At 42.4% G+C, this 21264-nt stretch overlaps 1 protein-coding gene across 1 annotated transcript in view; it reads right to left on the reverse strand.

Moving 5' to 3' along the window:
- LOC139422691 (potassium/sodium hyperpolarization-activated cyclic nucleotide-gated channel 1) overlaps positions 1-21264 on the reverse strand; it is a 159919-nt gene that overhangs the window by 32854 nt on the left and 105801 nt on the right. The window contains exons 4-5 of the mRNA XM_071173904.1: positions 11209-11427; positions 1647-1793 (exon numbers count right to left, since the gene is read on the reverse strand). Of these exons, the coding sequence (XP_071030005.1) occupies positions 1647-1793; positions 11209-11427 (366 nt within the window). The remainder of the gene's footprint in view (positions 1-1646; positions 1794-11208; positions 11428-21264) is intronic.

Consider the following 21264-nt stretch of genomic DNA (forward strand, 5'->3'; position numbering starts at 1 on the left):
GACCTATGCTTGTGCTCTACTGTGTAAATGCTGCCATGTGCTCTATTGTGTTAATGCTGCCATGTGCTCTACTGTGTTAATGCTGCCATGTGCTCTACTGTGTTAATGCTGCCATGTGCTCTACTGTGTTAATGCTGTCATGTGCTCTAATGTTCTGTGTAGATATATGGTTTCCTGTGCTGTGATCTACAATACTGTGTAGATCTACCCTTTCCTGTGCTGGGCCAGGCAATACTGTGCTCCAATATGTCTCATTCTGGTTGGTGACTTAATGGGGTTACATGAGAGACATAGGCAATTACATCCCTCCTCTTCTCTTCTCCCTCTGTCCCCTCTCCTCCCTCCTCTATCCCTCATTTCCACCTCTTTCCTCCTCTCCAATCCCCCATCTCTGCATCATTAGGCTACATGAGAGCCCTTATCTGCTCATACAGAGAGGGCAGCCAACTATGAAGCAGGTAGAGGGTTGACACAAAGAACAAAGAGAGCCTTATAAATTGGTCACTGAATTTAAGAAACTTAAACGTATCTTGCCTTCTTTTTTTTTACTGTGACTGTCTGGCTATATCTGATGTGACATCATGTTCCAAGTAGGCCTATATTGTACACTTGTAAATTGATGCAGCCTGGGAACACCTCATGTGTCTGTCTATTGGTTGGCTTGACGTCTTAACGGCCTCTCTATTGTCAAAGCTCTGGGAACACCTCATGTGTCTGTCTATTGGTTGGCTTGACGTCTTTAACGGCCTCTCTATTGTCAAAGCTCTGGGAACACCTCATGTGTCTGTCTATTGGTTGGCTTGACATCTTAACGGCCTCTCTATTGTCAAAGCTCTGGGAACACCTCATGTGTCTGTCTATTGGTTGACTTGACGTCTTAATGGGTCTAAACACTAATCAGATGAAATTGTCATCTCACTTCCTGATCTCTCTTGTTTCACACCTGTGTATTGCGTGCTTGAGCAACTGACTGTCTTCACGCCAATTAAATGAATTTATCTGTTTAGCTTGTGTTCCACCAGCTGTAGTGAATCAATTTGTGCAGTGTGTCTATTACATTTGTAATAAAGCACATGAGACATGTTTTACAGACACCCTTTTCAATAATCATCCATTGTTGATAAATTCACCCAGTCAATAGACCAGTATGATATATAAAGTATAAACACTGGTATATCATAAAGGTAAAATAAAATGAATTAGTGATAAAACAACTCAGCGCTCCATGTTTAAGCAATTAGAGATGCTATATTAAGAAAGGTTGCCTTTCTCTGTTGCAGAATTAATTACTTGTTACTTTTATTTGTTATTCATATTTTTATTCATTTTTTTGTTGTTGACCTAAACTGCATTGTTGGTTAGGGGCTCGTCAGTAAGCATTTCACTGTCAGATCTACACCTGAAGTATTTGGAGCATGTGACTAATACGATTTGATTTGATTAGCATGAAACCCTGTGACAAACGGCCATTTATACAAAGCCCCAGTGTCCCAAATGGCACCCTATTCCCTTTAGAGTGCACTACTTTTGACCGGGGTCCCATATGGCTCTGGTCAAAAGCAGTGCACTATTTAGGTAATAGGGTGCCCATTTGGGACACTGAAGAGTAAAATAGAATAGACAACACCAGGCGTCATCCTCCTTACCTCTTTGAGCGGGTCGTTGAGCTCACTCAGGATATTGTCCTCGTCAAAGATCTTGCCCTGATAACGATGCTCATAGTAATCATGGATCTTCTGCCGCATGTCTGCGGGGAGCTTGTGGAACGACATGTACTGCTCCACTTGTTTATACTGTAAAGATGGAGAGAAGAGATCATGTCAACAAACCAAATTAACAGAAAATAGAAAATATCTGACAAAACAAAGGCTGTCACGTTGATTTCAAAAACAAAGCGCCCGAAAGCAATTGAAGGTAAAAATAACATTCAAAGGAAGGTTTTAGCAAACATTACAGGCAATATGGTATGTTGTAATAGGAACCAAGGACATTCACAACATACTGAACATTCACAACATACAGAACATTCACAACATACTGAACATTCACAACATACACAACATACTGAACATTCACAACATACTGAACATTCACAACATACAGAACATTCACAACATACTGAACATTCACAACATACTGAACATTCACAACATACTGAACATTCACAACATACTGAACATTCACAACATACTGAACATTCACAACATACAGGACATTCACAACATTCACAACATACTGAACATTCACAACATACTGAACTTTCACAACATACAGGACATTCACAACATACAGAACATTCACAACATACTGAACATTCACAACATACTGAACATTCACAACATACTGAACATTCACAACATACTGAACATTCACAACATACTGAACATTCACAACATACTGAACATTCACAACATACAGGACATTCACAACATACTGAACATTCACAACATACAGGACATTCACAACATTCACAACATACTGAACATTCACAACATACTGAACTTTCACAACATACAGGACATTCACAACATACAGAACATTCACAACATACTGAACATTCACAACATACTGAACATTCACAACATACTGAACATTCACAACATACTGAACATTCACAACATACTGAACATTCACAACATACTGAACATTCACAACATACAGGACATTCACAACATTCACAACATACTGAACATTCACAACATACTAAACATTCACAACATACAGGACATTCACAACATACAGGACATTCACAACATACTGAACATTCACAACATACTGAACATTCACAACATACTGAACATTCACAACATACTGAACATTCACAACATACTGAACATTCACAACATACTGAACATTCACAACATACTGAACATTCACAACATTCACAACATACTGAACATTCACAACATTCACAACATACTGAACATTCACAACATACTGAACATTCACAACAACAACATACTGAACATTCACAACATACACAGCATTCACAACAACAACACACACATTTACAACATACACAACATACTGAACATTCACAACATACACATCATTCACAACAACAACATACACAGCATTCACAACAACAACATACTGAACATTCACAACAACAACACACACATACACAACATACACAACATTCACAACATTCACAACAACAACACACACAGACACAACATACACAACATTCACAACGACAACACACACAGACACAGTGGGGTGATAGTATGGATTGAGTATGGAAGTAGCAGGTGGTCGAAGGAGGAACAAGTTCAGCCTGAGGCCCTTCAGAGCGAGGCTGCTGCCGTTCTGATCAGCTCACACAGTGAAGATAATCGCTCTCATCTCTCTCAATATAGGTTACCCATGACCTCACGTAAACCAGAGAGAATGAATACACCCATATCAGTGACTGAATAGGTCTCAGGGAGACCACATTATCATCTGAAATCATGTCATTTCAATATGAAACATTAAACAGAGGAGAACATAAAGCAATCAAATGCATGTACTCAAGACACTCCATGCATAATTCAGTAGCGCCACGTTTCTTGACTGTGGTTGTCTCGAGGAGTGGTTGTCATAAGGCAGAGGTCTTCTGGGGCCTCTGTCACTACACTGGTCTGGAGTCATTCTTTCTACAGGGTCCTGTGCCCTAATGGAGTCCTTAATCTGTCACAGCATCTGATCTGGAGTCAATCTCTGCAGTAAGAGATGAGTCACAGAGCAGATTAATATTATTTTTTTTTATTTTTTTTATTGTGTTGTCTGTTTTGTGTTCCTTTATTCTTCCTGCTTGGTTTTCTTTTCTCGACTTCATTTTAGTGTGTTGCTGTTTTAAATATACTTTAAAAATAACAATTGATTTAATTTGAGATGTTCACTGTCTCAACATCTGATCTGGAGTCAGTCTCTCTCATCAGGATGCTGTCTGTGGTCTACCGTGGAGTCATTAATATGTCTCAACATCTGATCTGGAGTCAGTCTCTCTCATCACCGTTGGCTGTGATGCGCCCAGGGGAGGGATACTGACTGTGCATCAGAATGAGGAAATTAGGTGGAAAAAAAACAGCTGAGTCACTCTTCACACCAACCCCCATGTAACCCTCCCTGCTGTCCCGTCGAGAAGGCCAGTGCTGCATCCCCACCCTATTCCCTATATAGTTCACTACTTTTAACCAGGGCTCATAGGGAGTAGTAGTAATAGTCAATAGTAGTACACTATATAGGGAATAGGGTGTCATTTGAGATTTTACCTAGAATAGGTAGGAGAAACCTGCTCTCCTGCAGATAAACTGCAATGCTACACTTTAGCTTTCATCATATATGCATGGACTGACACAGTCCAGGCAGGACTCTTTCCATTTTCCAACTCTCTCCAATAGTCCGATGTCATGGAAAACGTAGCTTGAGAAAGTAAATAGCCTAATCAAAGCATTAGGTGATATAATTACACACGGCTGTAAAAGTCAAGGTACCACAGGCTTGTAGGTATTGACTCCCGGCAAAATTAACATCACACACGGACACAACAGACCTCTATTAGGCCAATGATGTATGCAAATAGAGATTGGGGCATTGTCTACAGGGAGTTATAGAGAGCGCAGACTCTCTCAGACTGAGAGAGAGAGAGAGAGACAGAGAGAGACAGAGAGAAAGAGAGAGAGAGAGAGAGAGAGAGAGAGAGAGGGGTCCTTCAGCAGCTCATCTATTTAAATCAGGAGATAGCTGCTCTGACACACACACACACACACACACACACACACACACACACACACACACACACACACACACACACACACACACACACAACCTCAGGTAAGGGTGTCAGCATGAGGTGTGAACAGAAACTAACGGTAGCCTCAGGAAGCAGCATACACAGTAACATCACGACGCAGATTTTGTGCACAAAAAAAAAATGTAACTATGTTGAAAGGAGAAAAGCCACGTCCCATCACACGGTGGTTTCGCATTGATTCTCCACAGCCGCGGCGAGATGATGAGGGATCAGGTTTTGTTTTGAGGTGAATGGATTTATTCTAGGTACACAGTCAAGTCTGAGAGGATCTGACGTGTTTACATTTAGAACAGGACTGTGACTGCGTGTGAGATATGTTGAGGTGTGGTTCGGTCACGTCTGGTTAGAGAAGTTATGTATTCCATCTGACTCATGTCATAAGCATTTATGAATAATCTATCTTGCTTATAAATGTGTTCATGACATCGTTATGTTGGTAGCCTTCAAAAATAATGTGTTACTGTTTATGAGGCCTCTACGCATGTTTACTGTGAATAATTTCAAATCTGCAATGCATCATCATGACGAGTCACATTCCCAACATAGGAATGAATATGCTTTGTGCTCGCTGCTGAAAGAAAGACAGTATGTACTCTTGCCTTGCTCATTACATTCAAGGTACAGAATGTCTTTGAGGACAGAGGAGGAAGCTTAATCCATCCCAGGTTCTCGGGAACATTAATACATTCTCAGAACGTTTGGAACATTAATACATTCTCAGAACGTTTGGAACATTAATACATTCTCAGAACGTTTGGAACATGAATACATTCTCAGAACGTTTGGAACATGAATACATTCTCAGAACGTTTGGAACATTAATACATTCTCAGAACGTTTGGAACATTAATATATTCTCAGAACGTTTGGAACATTAATACATTCTCAGAACGTTTGGAACATTAATACATTCTCAGAACGTTTGGAACATTAATACATTCTCAGAACGTTTGGAACATTAATACATTCTCAGAACGTTTGGAACATTAATACATTCTCAGAACGTTTGGAACATTAATACATTCTCAGAACATTTGGAACATGAATACATTCTCAGAACGTTTGGAACATTAATATATTCTCAGAACGTTTGGAACATTAATACATTCTCAGAACGTTTGGAACGTTAATACCTTTTGTGCTCCTGTGAATACCCAATGTTCTCTGAGGTAAATAGGTAAATATACCCTTTTCACCATCAAGATGCTGCCGTGTTCTCAGCCCTTTTAGAAACCATCATTTCAGCAGAAGAATGTATGGCTGTCGCAAACTTAATGATCCTAGAAGTATCTTAAGAGACAATAAAAGCTGGAGAAATTGTTTGAGAGTCAATAGTTGTAATGTTAATAATATTTATAAAGTTGCATTTGATTCTCTATACATATTTACAGGTATTGTCCTCATTAAAATGATATTTACTGCTTGGTGCAATATATCCTAATAAAAAAAAAGTTAAGTTAGCTATATTATATTACAGAGAATCATGTATGGACAATACAATTACTGATTATATCCTTCCGGACAGAGAAGGAACATTCCATGACAGACAACACAGCATTTCATAAGAGGTTAGATGCACAGAATTAAATTGAATATTATATTGTACATCTATCTATGGATGAATGGGTATTATCACATCTGGGATGTTGTAATATAGTTATGTCCGGTTCTATGCACAGTATGCATCTGAAATGTCTTATGAAACGACTGTGTTCCAGCTGCATCGTGTTTCTTCCTCTGTCAGGGCCAGGGCCATGTAGAGTTTCCCAGCATCAGGGCATTTCAGTGCAGGCCTCTTGCCCTACTTCACCCCCCAGCTGGGGCACTGCAGGCAGAGGAGAAAACGACCAGAGGGTGAAACCTTCCATAGCCTGTTCTCCTTCTCTGCACTGTGATGCAGAAAATCCACACAAGGCTATCATGTACCATGCTGTCAGAAGCAGCATTAACAGTTCATACTGGCCCATAGATGGCTGTGCATTCCCACCCACTACTATGGTGGATGTGTAACCAGGAGAGCTCCTTACTGTTTGGTTTGGCTCAGTTCGGCTCATTAGTGTGAAAAGCCCTTGAGACAGTGGCTCTGGGATCTCTGATCTGAGTAGGGCTGTGGCTGTGAAACTGACCGGTGTGGCCATGAGACCGACCCGGTGTGGCCGTGAGACCGACCGGTGTGGCCGTGAGACCGGTGAGGCTGTGAGACCGACCGGTGTGGCCGCGAGACCGACCGGTGTGGCCGTGAGACCGGTGTGGCTGTGAGACCGACCGGTGTGGCCGTGAGACCGGTGTGGCCGTGAGACCGGTGTGGCCGTGAGACCGACCGGTGTGGCCGTGAGACCGGTGTGGCCGTGAGACCGGTGTGGCCGTGAGACTGACCGGTGTGGCCGTGAGACCGACCGGTGTGGCCGTGAGACCGGTGTGGCCGTGAGACCGACCCGGTGTGGCCGTGAGACCGGACCGGTGTGGCCGTGAGACCGGACCGGTGTGGCCGTGAGACCGACCGGTGTGGCCGTGAGACCGACCCGGTGTGGCCGTGAGACCGACCCGGTGTGGCCGTGAGACCGACCCGGTGTGGCCGTGAGACCGACCCGGTGTGGCCGTGAGACCGACCGGTGTGGCCGTGAGACCGACCCGGTGTGGCCGTGAGACCGGTGTGGCCGTGAGACCGACCCGGTGTGGCCGTGAGACCGACCCGGTGTGGCCGTGAGACCGACCCGGTGTGGCCGTGAGACCGACCGGTGTGGCCGTGAGACCGACCGGTGTGGCCGTGAGACCGGTGTGGCCGTGAGACCGACCCGGTGTGGCCGTGAGACCGACCGGTGTGGCCGTGAGACCGACCGGTGTGGCCGTGAGACCGACCGGTGTGGCCGTGAGACCGGTGTGGCCGTGAGACCGGTGTGGCCGTGAGACCGACCCGGTGTGGCCGTGAGACCGACCCGGTGTGGCCGTGAGATTGACCGGTGTGGCCGTGAGACCGACCGGTGTGGCCGTGAGACCGGTGTGGCCGTGAGACCGACCCGGTGTGGCCGTGAGACCGACCGGTGTGGCCGTGAGACCGACCGGTGTGGCCGTGAGACCGACCGGTGTGGCCGTGAGACCGACCGGTGTGGCCGTGAGACCGACCCGGTGTGGCCGTGAGACCGACCCGGTGTGGCCGTGAGACCGACCGGTGTGGCCGTGAGACCGACCGGTGTGGCCGTGAGACCGGTGTGGCCGTGAGACCGACCCGGTGTGGCCGTGAGTCCGACCGGTGTGGCCGTGAGACCGACCGGTGTGGCCGTGAGACCGACCGGTGTGGCCGTGAGACCGACCGGTGTGGCCGTGAGACCGACCGGTGTGGCCGTGAGACCGACCCGGTGTGGCCGTGTAACAAAGCTTATACTTCTCTCTCTCTCTACATAATATATATATATATACAGTATATATATTGTGAATCGAGATATGATTGTTAGGCTATATGGCCCAGCACTAATTAATGAACAAAACCAAACCCATTTCAATCCCATTTGGCACAGTATTCCCTTTACAGGTCCTTTATGGACCCTGGTCAAAAGAAGTTAACTATATGGATATCATTTGGGATGAAACCAATGTCTTTTTGACTCTGCTCTGCCTAGCAACGAGGTGTCCTCAGGTGATAAGACTGCAGCAGTCACGCAGGCAGGCAGACAGGCCAACTACGACAGGGTAATTGTTTTGTGTGTGTGTGTGTGTGTGTGTGTGTGTGTGTGTGTGTGTGTGTGTGTGTGTGTGTGTGTGTGTGTGTGTGTGTGTGTGTGTGTGTGTGTGTGTGTGTGTGTGTGTGTGTGTGTGTGTGTGTATGTGTGTGTGTCTGTCTCTCTTTAATAACTTGTCTATCTGTTATTGACCATGGGATTTATAATCTAGCAAGGTCAGACTGACATCATATTTCAAAAAACGATAACGGCTGATGCTTTTAGGAGGTGGATGTAAATAAAAAAAAACTGCTTTGTCAATTTGTCTTTGCCTCGTCATTGTCACGTCCAAGGTGACTCTGCTCTGCCTAGCAACGAGGTGTCTTCAAGTGATAATGAACAATAGTCAGGCAGGCAGGCAGGCAGGCAGACAGGCTAAACTGGACAGGGTAATTGATGTGTGTGTGTGTGTGTGTGTGTGTGTGTGTGTGTGTGTGTGTGTGTGTGTGTGTGTGTGTGTGTGTGTGTGTGTGTGTGTGTGTGTGTGTGTGTGTGTGTGTGTGTGTGTGTGTGTGTGTGAATTGATGCATTTACAAATTCCCGACAATATTTTACTGTTGAAAATGAAAAATGTTCACCTGTGTAATTTATGGTGGAAAAACCCATACCAAACCTATTAGTCAACTGATCAATTGGTTATTGATCAGAATGAAAATGTCTGTAGGATTTATAATACAAAACCATAAAATACAACCCAGAGAAACAATAAGGTAGCGAAGATAAGGGAACTGATGGAATAGAGGTGAGCCTACAGTTCATGACTTTGTTTCTTTACCTACGGGGAGAAGATCTACCCGAGGGTCAGAATCAGTACAGGTTATGATGGCTACAGTCATAGAGAGGGAAAGGAGGATACCTGGTCAGTGGTACAACTGAATGTCTTCAACTGAAATGTGTCTTCCACATTTAACCCAACCCCTCTGGATCAGAGAGGTGCGGGGGGCTGCCATAATTGTCATCCATGTCTTCGGCACCAGTCTGTTACCTGCCTTGCTCAGGAGCAGCACGACAGATTTTTACCTTGTCAGCACAGGGATTCAATCACGCAACCTTTCGGTTAGTGGCCCAACGCTCTAATCACTAGGCGACCTGCTACTTATGCCACAGTTATCAATCTACCCAAAGGTTAGCTCTAGAAAATATTATGGTTGGTTAGGTCACTAGTAGGGGAGCCTACTAACAAACCTGTCCAAGGGTCAGAGCTGGCACAGATTATTACGGCTAAAGTCATAGATCGCCAACTAATCTATCTAAGGATCAGATTCAGGACAGATAAATATAGGTAGTAATTATCTCACCATGATGGTCAGGAGGACAAATGAATAGGTACAGTGATTATATATATATAATATACCAAACAAAAATATAAGTGCTGGTCCTATGTTTCAAAATCTGAAATAAAATACGCCAAGATAATCCATCCATCTGACAAGTGTGGCATATCAAGAAGCTGATTATTAAACAGCATGATCATTACACAGATGCACCTTGTGCTGGGGGGCACTAAAAGGCCACTCTAAAATGTGCAGTTTTGTCACACGACACAATGCCACAGATGTCCGAAGTTTTGAGGGAGCGTGCAATTGGCATGCTGACTGCAAGAATGTCCACCAGAGCTGTTGCCAGATGATTTAATGTTCATTCATGTACCATAAGCCACCTCCAACATTGTTTTAGAGAATTTGGCAGTGCGCCCAACCGACCTCTCAACTGCAGATCACGTGTATGGCGTCGTGTGGGGAAGCTGTTTGCTGATGTCAACGTTGTGAATAGAGTGCCCCCTGGTGGCGGTGCCATTATGGCATGGGCAGGCATAAGCTACAAACAACGAACACAGTTGCATTTTATTGAGGACAATTTGAATGCACAGAGATACCGTGACGAGATCCTGAGGCCCATTGTCATGCCATTCATCCGTCGCCTTCAAGTCATGTTTCAGCACAGCCCCATGTTGCAAGGATCTGTATACAATTCCTGAAAAGCTGAATATTTCCCAGTTTTTCATGGCCTGCGTACTCACCAGACATTGTCAACCATTGAGCATGTTCGGGATGCTCTGGATCGATGTGTACGACAGTGTGTTCCAGTTCCCGACAATATCCAGGGGCTGATCTAGATTACAGAACCTCCCCTCAAAGTGTTCCCTAAAAGCACCCAAACAGTGATGGATTGCGTCCCAAATGGCACCCTATTCCCAACATAGTGCACTACTTTAGACCAGAGATGCATTATGTAGAAAATAGGGTGTCATATAGGATTCAGTCATAGTACACGTCGATCCAGAACATCCCAAACATGTCATTATGTCTGGGAACCTCTTCACCCCAGGGGCTGTTTGGGATCCGCGGGGGCTTTTGGAAATCCTCTTTTAGAGCCAGTGAGCGGGGGGGGGGGGGGGGGGGGGGGGGTATTATAATTTGTGAGTGCTTTACACAACCCCTAAAACACAGGCCTAGATAGCAGAGGCCTAATCTACCTGGGAGAAATAAGCATTATCCGTTTAGATCAAATATAAAAGCTTTGAAAATAATACTCCACTTACATTATGACGAAAATGAGAATAACAAAACATGGTAAACCAAAACAGGTGTTACCAAAATATTGAGTCGATTGATAATTAAAACATAAGGATAATAATAAAAAACATGACATTATATAATTGTATTACGTTACATAACAGTCTGAACTACGTACCTTCTCTTGGTACTGCCTGCGGGAGGAGTCCAGTGATTGGATGAGAGCAGTGGCGTGACCCACGAACATGGCGTAGCAGGTGGCGCCCACGATCATACTGAGCATGGTGATCCACAGGTCGGACATGCTGACGGGAGCCCGGGCGCCGTACCCGATACACAGCATGTGACTCATGGCCTTGAAGAGTGCGTACGAGTACTGCTTACCCCACGAGTCATTCTGCAGGGGAGAGAAAGGAAGAAGGGGAAGACACGGAGAGAGGGAGACAGAAGGCGGGAGGGGGGAATTACCGCAGGCTTGTGGAAGATGTCCGACCGCAGAGAGACAGGAAGCTCTTTCTTTTTGATGCTTCACTGAACATCCTGCCAACATAGCCTTGATGCTGGGCATGTCACACTCACAGAGTACCTTTTATTTGTATTCTTTTATTTACCTTTATTTAACCAGGTAGGCTAGTTGAGAACACCTTTATTTAACCAGGTAGGTTAGTTGAGAACACCTTTATTTAACCAGGTAGGTTAGTTGAGAACACCTTTATTTAACCAGGTAGGTTAGTTGAGAACACCTTTATTTAACCAGGTAGGCTAGTTGAGAACACCTTTATTTAACCAGGTAGGTTAGTTGAGAACACCTTTATTTAACCAGGTAGGCTAGTTGAGAACACCTTTATTTAACCAGGTAGGTTAGTTGAGAACACCTTTATTTAACCAGGTAGGCTAGTTGAGAACACCTTTATTTAACCAGGTAGGCTAGTTGAGAACACCTTTATTTAACCAGGTAGGCTAGTTGAGAACACCTTTATTTAACCAGGTAGGCTAGTTGAGAACACCTTTATTTAACCAGGTAGGTTAGTTGAGAACACCTTTATTTAACCAGATAGGCTAGTTGAGAACACCTTTATTTAACCAGGTAGGCTAGTTGAGAACACCTTTATTTAACCAGGTAGGCCAGTTGAGAACACCTTTATTTAACCAGGTAGGCTAGTTGAGAACACCTTTATTTAACCAGGTAGGCTAGTTGAGAACACCTTTATTTAACCAGGTAGGCTAGTTGAGAACACCTTTATTTAACCAGGTAGGCTAGTTGAGAACACCTTTATTTAACCAGGTAGGCTAGTTGAGAACACCTTTATTTAACCAGGTAGTCTAGTTGAGAACACCTTTATTTAACCAGGTAGGCTAGTTGAGAACACCTTTATTTAACCAGGTAGGCTAGTTGAGAACGCCTTTATTTAACCAGATAGGCAAGTTGAGAACACCTTTATTTAACCAGGTAGGTTAGTTGAGAACACCTTTATTTAACCAGGTAGGCTAGTTGAGAACACCTTTATTTAACCAGGTAGGCTAGTTGAGAACACCTTTATTTAACCAGGTAGGCTAGTTGAGAACACCTTTATTTAACCAGGTAGGCTAGTTGAGAACACCTTTATTTAACCAGATAGGCAAGTTGAGAACACCTTTATTTAACCAGGTAGGTTAGTTGAGAACACCTTTATTTAACCAGGTAGGCTAGTTGAGAACACCTTTATTTAACCAGGTAGGCTAGTTGAGAACACCTTTATTTAACCAGGTAGGCTAGTTGAGAACACCTTTATTTAACCAGGTAGGCTAGTTGAGTAAACCTTTATTTAACCAGGTAGGCTAGTTGAGAACACCTTTATTTAACCAGGTAGGCTAGTTGAGTAAACCTTTATTTAACCAGGTAGGCTAGTTGAGAACACCTTTATTTAACCAGGTAAGCTAGTTGAGAACACCTTTATTTAACCAGGTAGGCTAGTTGAGTAAACCTTTATTTAACCAGGTAGGCTAGTTGAGAACACCTTTATTTAACCAGGTAGGCTAGTTGAGAACACCTTTATTTAACCAGGTAGGCTAGTTGAGAACACCTTTATTTAACCAGGTAGGCTAGTTGAGAACACCTTTATTTAACCAGGTAGGTTAGTTGAGAACACCTTTATTTAACCAGGTAGGCTAGTTGAGAACACCTTTATTTAACCAGGTAGGCTAGTTGAGAACACCTTTATTTAACCAGGTAGGCTAGTTGAGAACACCTTTATTTAACCAGGTAGGCTAGTTGAGAACACCTTTATTTAACCAAGTAGGCTAGTTGAGAACACCTTTATTTAACCAGGTAGGTTAGTTGAGAACACCTTTATTTAACCAGGTAGGCTAGTTGAGAACACCTTTATTTAACCAGGTAGGCTAGTTGAGAACACCTTTATTTAACCAGATAGGCTAGTTGAGAACACCTTTATTTAACCAGGTAGGCTAGTTGAGAACACCTTTATTTAACCGGGTAGGCTAGTTGAGAACACCTTTATTTAACCGGGTAGGTTAGTTGAGAACAAGCTCTCATTTACAACTGCGACCTGGCCAAGATAAAGCATAGCAGTGTGAACAGACAACACAGAGTTACACATGGAGTAAACAATTAACAAGTCAATAACACAGTAGAAAAAAAAGAGAGTCTATATACATTGTGTGCAAAAGGCATGAGGAGGTAGGCGAATAATTACAATTTTGAGTGATAAATGATCAGATGGTCATGTACAGGTAGAGATATTGGTGTGCAAAAGAGCAGAAAAGTAAATAAATATAAACAGTATGGGGATGAGGTAGGTAAAATTGGGTGGGCTATTTACCGATAGACTATGTACAGCTGCAGCGATCGGTTAGCTGCTCAGATAGCAGATGTTTGAAGTTGGTGAGGGAGATAAAAGTCTCCAACTTCAGCAATTTTTGCAATTCGTTCCAGTCACAAGCAGCAGAGAACTGGATCGAAAGGCGGCCAAATGAGGTGTTGGCTTTAGGGATGATCAGTGAGATACACCTGCTGGAGCGCGTGCTACCTAAACCACCCCCCTCCCTCTCTTCCATTTCTCCCTCTCCCCCTCATTGACCACAAGTTCTATAACAATTGATATCTGGAAGTGGTGCTGATCAACATCTATTACTTTGGAAGGGTTGTTTATGGGTTGTCTTCGGCCAATAGGAATCCTTCAGTTCATAGTGGTGGATGGGCCGTGGATGAAGGAAGCAGAGAGTCGAGGGGAAAGGACTGGCCTGGATTCTGCTTCCTGCCTCCTCTCATTTTATCTAAAATGGCACCCTATTCCCTACATAGTACACTACTTTTGACCAGGGCCGATATAGGGAATAGAGTGCCTTTGGGAAGCAGCCCTTATCAGGGATGATTATCACAAGTACTTTAATGGGAGTGTGGAGCAGAGAGGTGCTGTCAGGGCCAAGGCACTACGATTCAGCACAGATACAGTGTCACCTGCTGGAGCAAGGCCTAGGCTAGCATACACATCTGCCACATTGGTCTGCATAGATAGGACAAGCTAATACACATGATAAGCTGATAGATAGGATAAGCTAATATACATGATAAGCTGATAGATAGGATAAGCTAATAGACACGATAAACTGATAGATAGGATAAACTAATAGATCATAGATAGGATAAGCTGATAGATAGGATAAGCTAATAGACATGATAAGCTGCTAGACAGGATAAGCTGATAGATAGGATAAGCTAATATACATGATAAGCTGATAGATAGGATAAGCTAATAGACATGATAAACTGATAGATAGGATAAGCTAATAGATCATAGATGGGATACGCTGTTGGTAGAATAAACTGACAGATAGGAAAAGCTGATAGATAGGATAAATTGATAGATAGGATAAACTGATAGATAGGATAAGCTAATATACATGATAAACTGATAGATATGACAAGCTAATATACATGATAAGCTGATAGATAGGATAAGCTAATAGACATGATAAGCTGGTAGATAGGATAAGCTAATATACATGATAAGCTGATAGATAGGATAAGCTAATAGACATGATAAGCTAATAGACATGATAAGCTAATAGACATGATAAGCTGATAGATAGGATAAGCTAATATACATGATAAGCTAATAGATAGCATAAGCTAATAGACATGATAAGCTGATAGACAGGATAAGCTAATATACATGATAAGCTGATAGATAGGATAAGCTAATATACATGATAAGCTGACAGATAGGATAAGCTAATAGATCATAGATAGGATAAGCTGATAGGTAGAATAAACTGACAGATAGGAAAAGCTGATAGATAGGATAAGTTGATAGATGGGATAAGTTGACAGATAGGATACATTGATAGATGGGATACGTTGACAGATAGGATAAACTGATAGATAGGATAAGCTGATAGATAGGATAAGCTGATAGACAGGATAAGCTGATAGATAGGATAAGCTGATAGATAGGATAAGCTGATAGATAGGATAAGCTAATATACATGATAAGCTGATAGATAGGATAAGCTGATAGACAGGATAAGCTGACAGATAGGATAAGCTGACAGACAGGATAAGCTGATAGATAGGATAAGCTTATAGACAGGATAAGCTGATAGATAGGATAAGCTAATAGACATGATAAACTGATGGATAGGATAAACTAATAGATCATAGATAGGATAAGCTGATAGGTAGAATAAACTGACAGATAGGAAAAGCTGATAGATAGGATAAATTGATAGATGGGATAAGTTGACAGATAGGATACATTGATAGATGGGATAAGTTGACAGATAGGATAAACTGATAGACAGGATAAGCTAATATACATGATACACTGATAGATAGGATACGCTGATAGACAGGATAAGCTGATAGATAGGATAAGCTGATAGATAGGATAAGTTGATAGACAGGATAAGCTGATAGATAGGATTAGCTGATAGATAGGATAAACTGATAGATAGGATAAGCTAATATACATAACTGATAGATAAGATAAGCTGATAGATAGGATAAGCTGATAGACAGGTTAAGCTGATAGATAGGATAAGCTGATAGACAGGATAAACTGATAGTTAGGATAAGCTAATAGACAGGATAAGCTCATAGATAGGATAAGCTGATAGACAGGATAAGCTGATAGATAGGATAAGCTGATAGACAGGATAAGCTCATAGCTAGGATAAGCTGATAGACAGGATAAGCTGATAGATAGGATAAGCTGATAGACAGGATAAGCTGACAGATAGGATAAGCTAATATACATGATAAACTGATGGATTGGATAAGCTGATAGATAGGATAAGCTGATAGATAGCATAAACTGATAGACAGGATAAGCTGATAGATAGGATAAGCTGATAGACAGGTCAAGCTGATAGATAGGATAAGCTGATAGACAGGATAAGCTGATAGAAAGGATAAGCTGATAGACAGGATAAGCGGATAGATAGGATAAGCTAATATACATGATAAACTGAAAGATAGGATAAGCTGATAGATAGGATAAGCTAATATACATGATAAACTGATAGATAGGATAAGCTGATAGATAGGATAAGCTGATAGACAGGATACATTGATAGATAGGATAAATTGATAGATAGGATAAGCTCATAGATCGGATAAGCTCATAGATAGGATAAACTGATAGATCGGATAAGGTTATACTGTTAAGTACTTTTTAATCATAGATGTTCTATCATTCTGAAAGCAATATGACATGTAATACCAGTCTCAGGATTTAGATATAGCCTTCAGAGTATTGTCTTGAATGTGAAGTCCATGGTATTTTAACCATGGCTTGCCTTTTGGACCCCTTTGTCATTTTGGCTACGAAACACTGAACCCAGTCTTAGCTTCCCTACACTACTTTCTCAGAGCATAAATCCCAGCCTACTCACCAGACACTGGGGCCCCACAAGGGTGCGTTCTGAGCCCTCTCCTGTACTCCCTGTTCACCCACGACTGCGTGGCCACGCACGCCTCCAACTCAATCATCAAGTTTGCGGACGACACAACAGTGGTAGGCTTGATTACCAACAACGACGAGACGGCCTACAGGGAGGAGGTGAGGGCCCTCGGAGTGTGGTGTCAGGAAAATAACCTCACACTCTACGTCAACAAAACTAAGGAGATGATTGTGGACTTCAGGAAACAGCAGAGGGAACACCCCCCTATCCACATCGATGGAACAGTAGTGGAGAGGGTAGCAAGTTTTAAGTTCCTCGGCATACACATCACAGACAAACTGAATTGGTCCACTCACACAGACAGCATCGTGAAGAAGGCGCAGCAGCGCCTCTTCAACCTCAGGAGGCTGAAGAAATTCGGCTTGTCACCAAAAGCACTCACAAACTTCTACAGATGCACAATCGAGAGCATCCTGGCGGGCTGTATCACCGCCTGGTATGGCAACTGCACCGCCCTCAACCGTAAGGCTCTCCAGAGGGTAGTGAGGTCTGCACAACGCATCACCGGGGGCAAACTACCTGCCCTCCAGGACACCTACACCACCCGATGTCACAGGAAGGCCATAAAGATCATCAAGGACATCAACCACCCGAGCCACTGCCTGTTCACCCCGCTATCATCCAGAAGGCGAGGTCAGTACAGGTGCATCAAAGCTGGGACCGAGAGACTGAAAAACAGCTTCTATCTCAAGGCCATCAGACTGTTAAACAGCCACCACTAACACTGAGTGGCTGCTGCCAACACACTGACACTGACTCAACTCCAGCCACTTTAATAATGGGAATTGATGGGAAATGATGTAAATATATCACTAGCCACTTTAAACAATGCTACCTTATATAATGTTACTTACCATACATTATTCATCTCATATGCATACGTATATACTGTACTCTATATCATCGACTGTATCCTTATGTAATACATGTATCACTAGCCACTTTAAACTATGCCACTTTGTTTACATACTCATCTCATTTGTACATACTGTACTCGATACCATCTACTGTGTCTTGCCTATGCTGCTCTGTACCATCACTCATTCATATATCCTTATGTACATATTCTTTATCCCCTTACACTGTGTACAAGACAGTAGTTTTGGAATTGTTAGTTAGATTACTTGTTATTACTGCATTGTCGGAACTAGAAGCACAAGCATTTCGCTACACTCGCATTAACATCTGCTAACCATGTGTATGTGACAAATAAAAATTTGATTTGATTTGATTTGAGCCTGCTGCAAGCCACTAACCTTGAAGACTTCAATGTCCATTTTATGAAATAAATACAACATACAAATCAGAAGTAGAGCTAAATGATAAGTGCATTACTTTTGATCAGAGCCCGAAGGGCTCTGGCCAAAAGTAGTGCACTCCAAAGGAATTAGCCTACCATTTGGGACACTCTGTGTCTCCCGGCAAGGCACCTACAGTAAGCTCCATTTGGGAGACGGATGTGACAGCTCCCTGGTACAGGCCCTTGATGTTGCTCCTCCTGACTTGCTGACTCCTCCAATTAACGCTCCTCTCTCTGTCTCTCTCTGAGTCTCTCTCTCTCTCTCTCTCTCTCTCTCTCTCTCTCTCTCTAAAACTGCTGAGAAAGCATTCCAACAGAACACTTCATAAAAAGAACTACCCATACATCTTTAGAACATTGCTATTCATCATAAGTTTACCCCCTTCTGTGTCATAGACTCCTGCTGTCTGATGATGATAGATCTCACTGTTCTGTACTAGTTATAGTACCCATGCGGTTCCATTCCTACTGCTGCCCTATGTACATAGACGAGGAACACTGGTCACTTTAATAATGGAACACTGGTCACTTTAATAATGGAACACTGGTCCCTTTAATAATGGAACACTGGTCACTTTAATAATGGAACACTGGTCACTTTAATAATGGAACACTGGTCACTTTGGTAATGCTTACATACTGTTTTACCCACTTCATATGTTTTACCCTCTCTCATATACTGTATTCTAGTCAAGTTCATCCTATTTAACTATTGCTGTACATATACTATTATATTCTTCAGATATACTACATATTCTATCAACATACTGTCCATAATGTCTATACATCCCATCACACATACATATATATATATATATATATATATATATATATATATATATATATATATATATATATATATATATATATATATATATATTACTGTACATACTATTGTTCATCTTAATATTTCTACAATTATTAATTATTACCACCCATGCTGTCCCATCCCTACTGTCTCAGACTGTTCTGTTCTAGTTATACCACCCATGCTGTCCCATCCCTACTGTCTCAGACTGTTCTGTTCTAGTTATACCACCCATGCTGTCCCATCCCTACTGTCTCAGACTGTTCTGTTCTAGTTATACCACCCATGCTGTCCCATCCCTACTGTCTCAGACTGTTCTGTTCTAGTTATACCACCCATGCTGTCCCATCCCTACCGTCTCAGACTGTTCTGTTCTAGTTATACCACCCATGCTGTCCCATCCCTACTGTCTCAGACTGTTCTGTTCTAGTTATACCACCCATGCTGTCCCATCCCTACCGTCTCAGACTGTTCTGTTCTAGTTATACCACCCATGCTGTCCCATCCCTACTGTCTCAGACTGTTCTGTTCTAGTTATACCACCCATGCTGTCCCATCCCTACCGTCTCAGACTGTTCTGTTCTAGTTATACCACCCATGCTGTCCCACCCCTACTGTCTCAGACTGTTCTGTTCTAGTTATACCACCCATGCTGTCCCATCCCTACTGTCTCAAACTGTTCTGTTGTAGTTATACCACCCATGCTGTCCCACCCCTACTGTCTCAGACTGTTCTGTTCTAGTTATACCACCCATGCTGTCCCATCCCTACTGTCTCAGACTGTTCTGTTCTAGTTATACCACCCATGCTGTCCCATCCCTACTGTCTCAGACTGTTCTGTTCTAGTTATACCACCCATGCTGTCCCATCCCTACTGTCTCAGACTGTTCTGTTCTAGTTATACCACCCATGCTGTCCCGTCCCTACTGTCTCAGACTGTTCTGTTCTAGTTATACCACCCATGCTGTCCCATACTGTCTTATAATTGATCCCACCATACTGTTATACTATACCATCTGTGTTCTGTCTTTTCCTGCTGTTGTCTTGTATGCTACCTACCAATGTTTGACGACAGCATCAGGAGGCAACAAGCCAGACGTTGGATGTGTTTGATGCATCACACAGTACTGACTCTGTACTCTGTACTCTGTACCCCCCTGTATATAGCCTCACTGTTGTTATTTTACTGCTGCTCTTTAATTATTTGTTACTTTTATATATTTATTATTATTACATATATATATATATATATATATATATATATATATATATATATATATATACAGTGGGGCAAAAAAGTATTTAGTCTGCCACCAATTGTGTAAGTTCTCCCAATTAAAAAGATGAGAGCGGCCTGTAATTTTCATCATAGGTACACTTCAACTATGACAGACTGTTGTCTTGTTATGTGTTGCTCCGTGCTACAGTCCTGTCTTTTCCTGCTGTTGTCTTGTTATGTGTTGCCCCGTGCTACAGTCCTGTCTTTTCCTGCTGTTGTCTTGTTATGTGCTGCCCCGTGCTACAGTCCTGTCTTTTCCTGCTGTTGTCTTGTTATGTGTTGCCCCGTGCTACAGTCCTGTCTTTTCCTGCTGTTGTCTTGTTATGTGTTGCTCCGTGCAACAGTCCTGTCTTTTTTTAAATCAGAGCATCCATCATGAAGATCGTATTTCCGTAAAATGGTACATTTACAGCAAAATTATCTCCAAATGATCTTCCCCACTGACTAATCTATTAATATGTAATCTAATCTCTATGATGATTAGTTGTTTCTTTCACAGATTGAGGAGAAAATGACCTGATAAATTAGACACACTGTTCTCATAAGGACACCTAACTGAGATGGGTGGACTCTGCACTTTCACTCTTTGAGTCAGATTTGCATCAGCCGATGATAGAATGAATGTATATTAAGGTATGATATTAAGGTATGATATTAAGGTATGATATGTTGCCTGACAAGAACATTTTCATTCCCACAATGTATAAGTACTTGCATTTACTGTATAAGCACTTTGTGACAACTGCTAATAATTGTTTTAATAAAAAATAGCTTTATAAATATATTTGATGGATTGATATTTGCAGCAACAGTAAGGTAGACTATAGGTTGAGACTCAACGCTGAAGAGTGCAGTGGTATAACTGTGTTGAATTACATAAAAAATA

The sequence above is a fragment of the Oncorhynchus clarkii genome, chromosome 12, assembly GCF_045791955.1.
Source record: "Oncorhynchus clarkii lewisi isolate Uvic-CL-2024 chromosome 12, UVic_Ocla_1.0, whole genome shotgun sequence".
Classification (NCBI taxonomy): domain Eukaryota; kingdom Metazoa; phylum Chordata; class Actinopteri; order Salmoniformes; family Salmonidae; genus Oncorhynchus; species Oncorhynchus clarkii.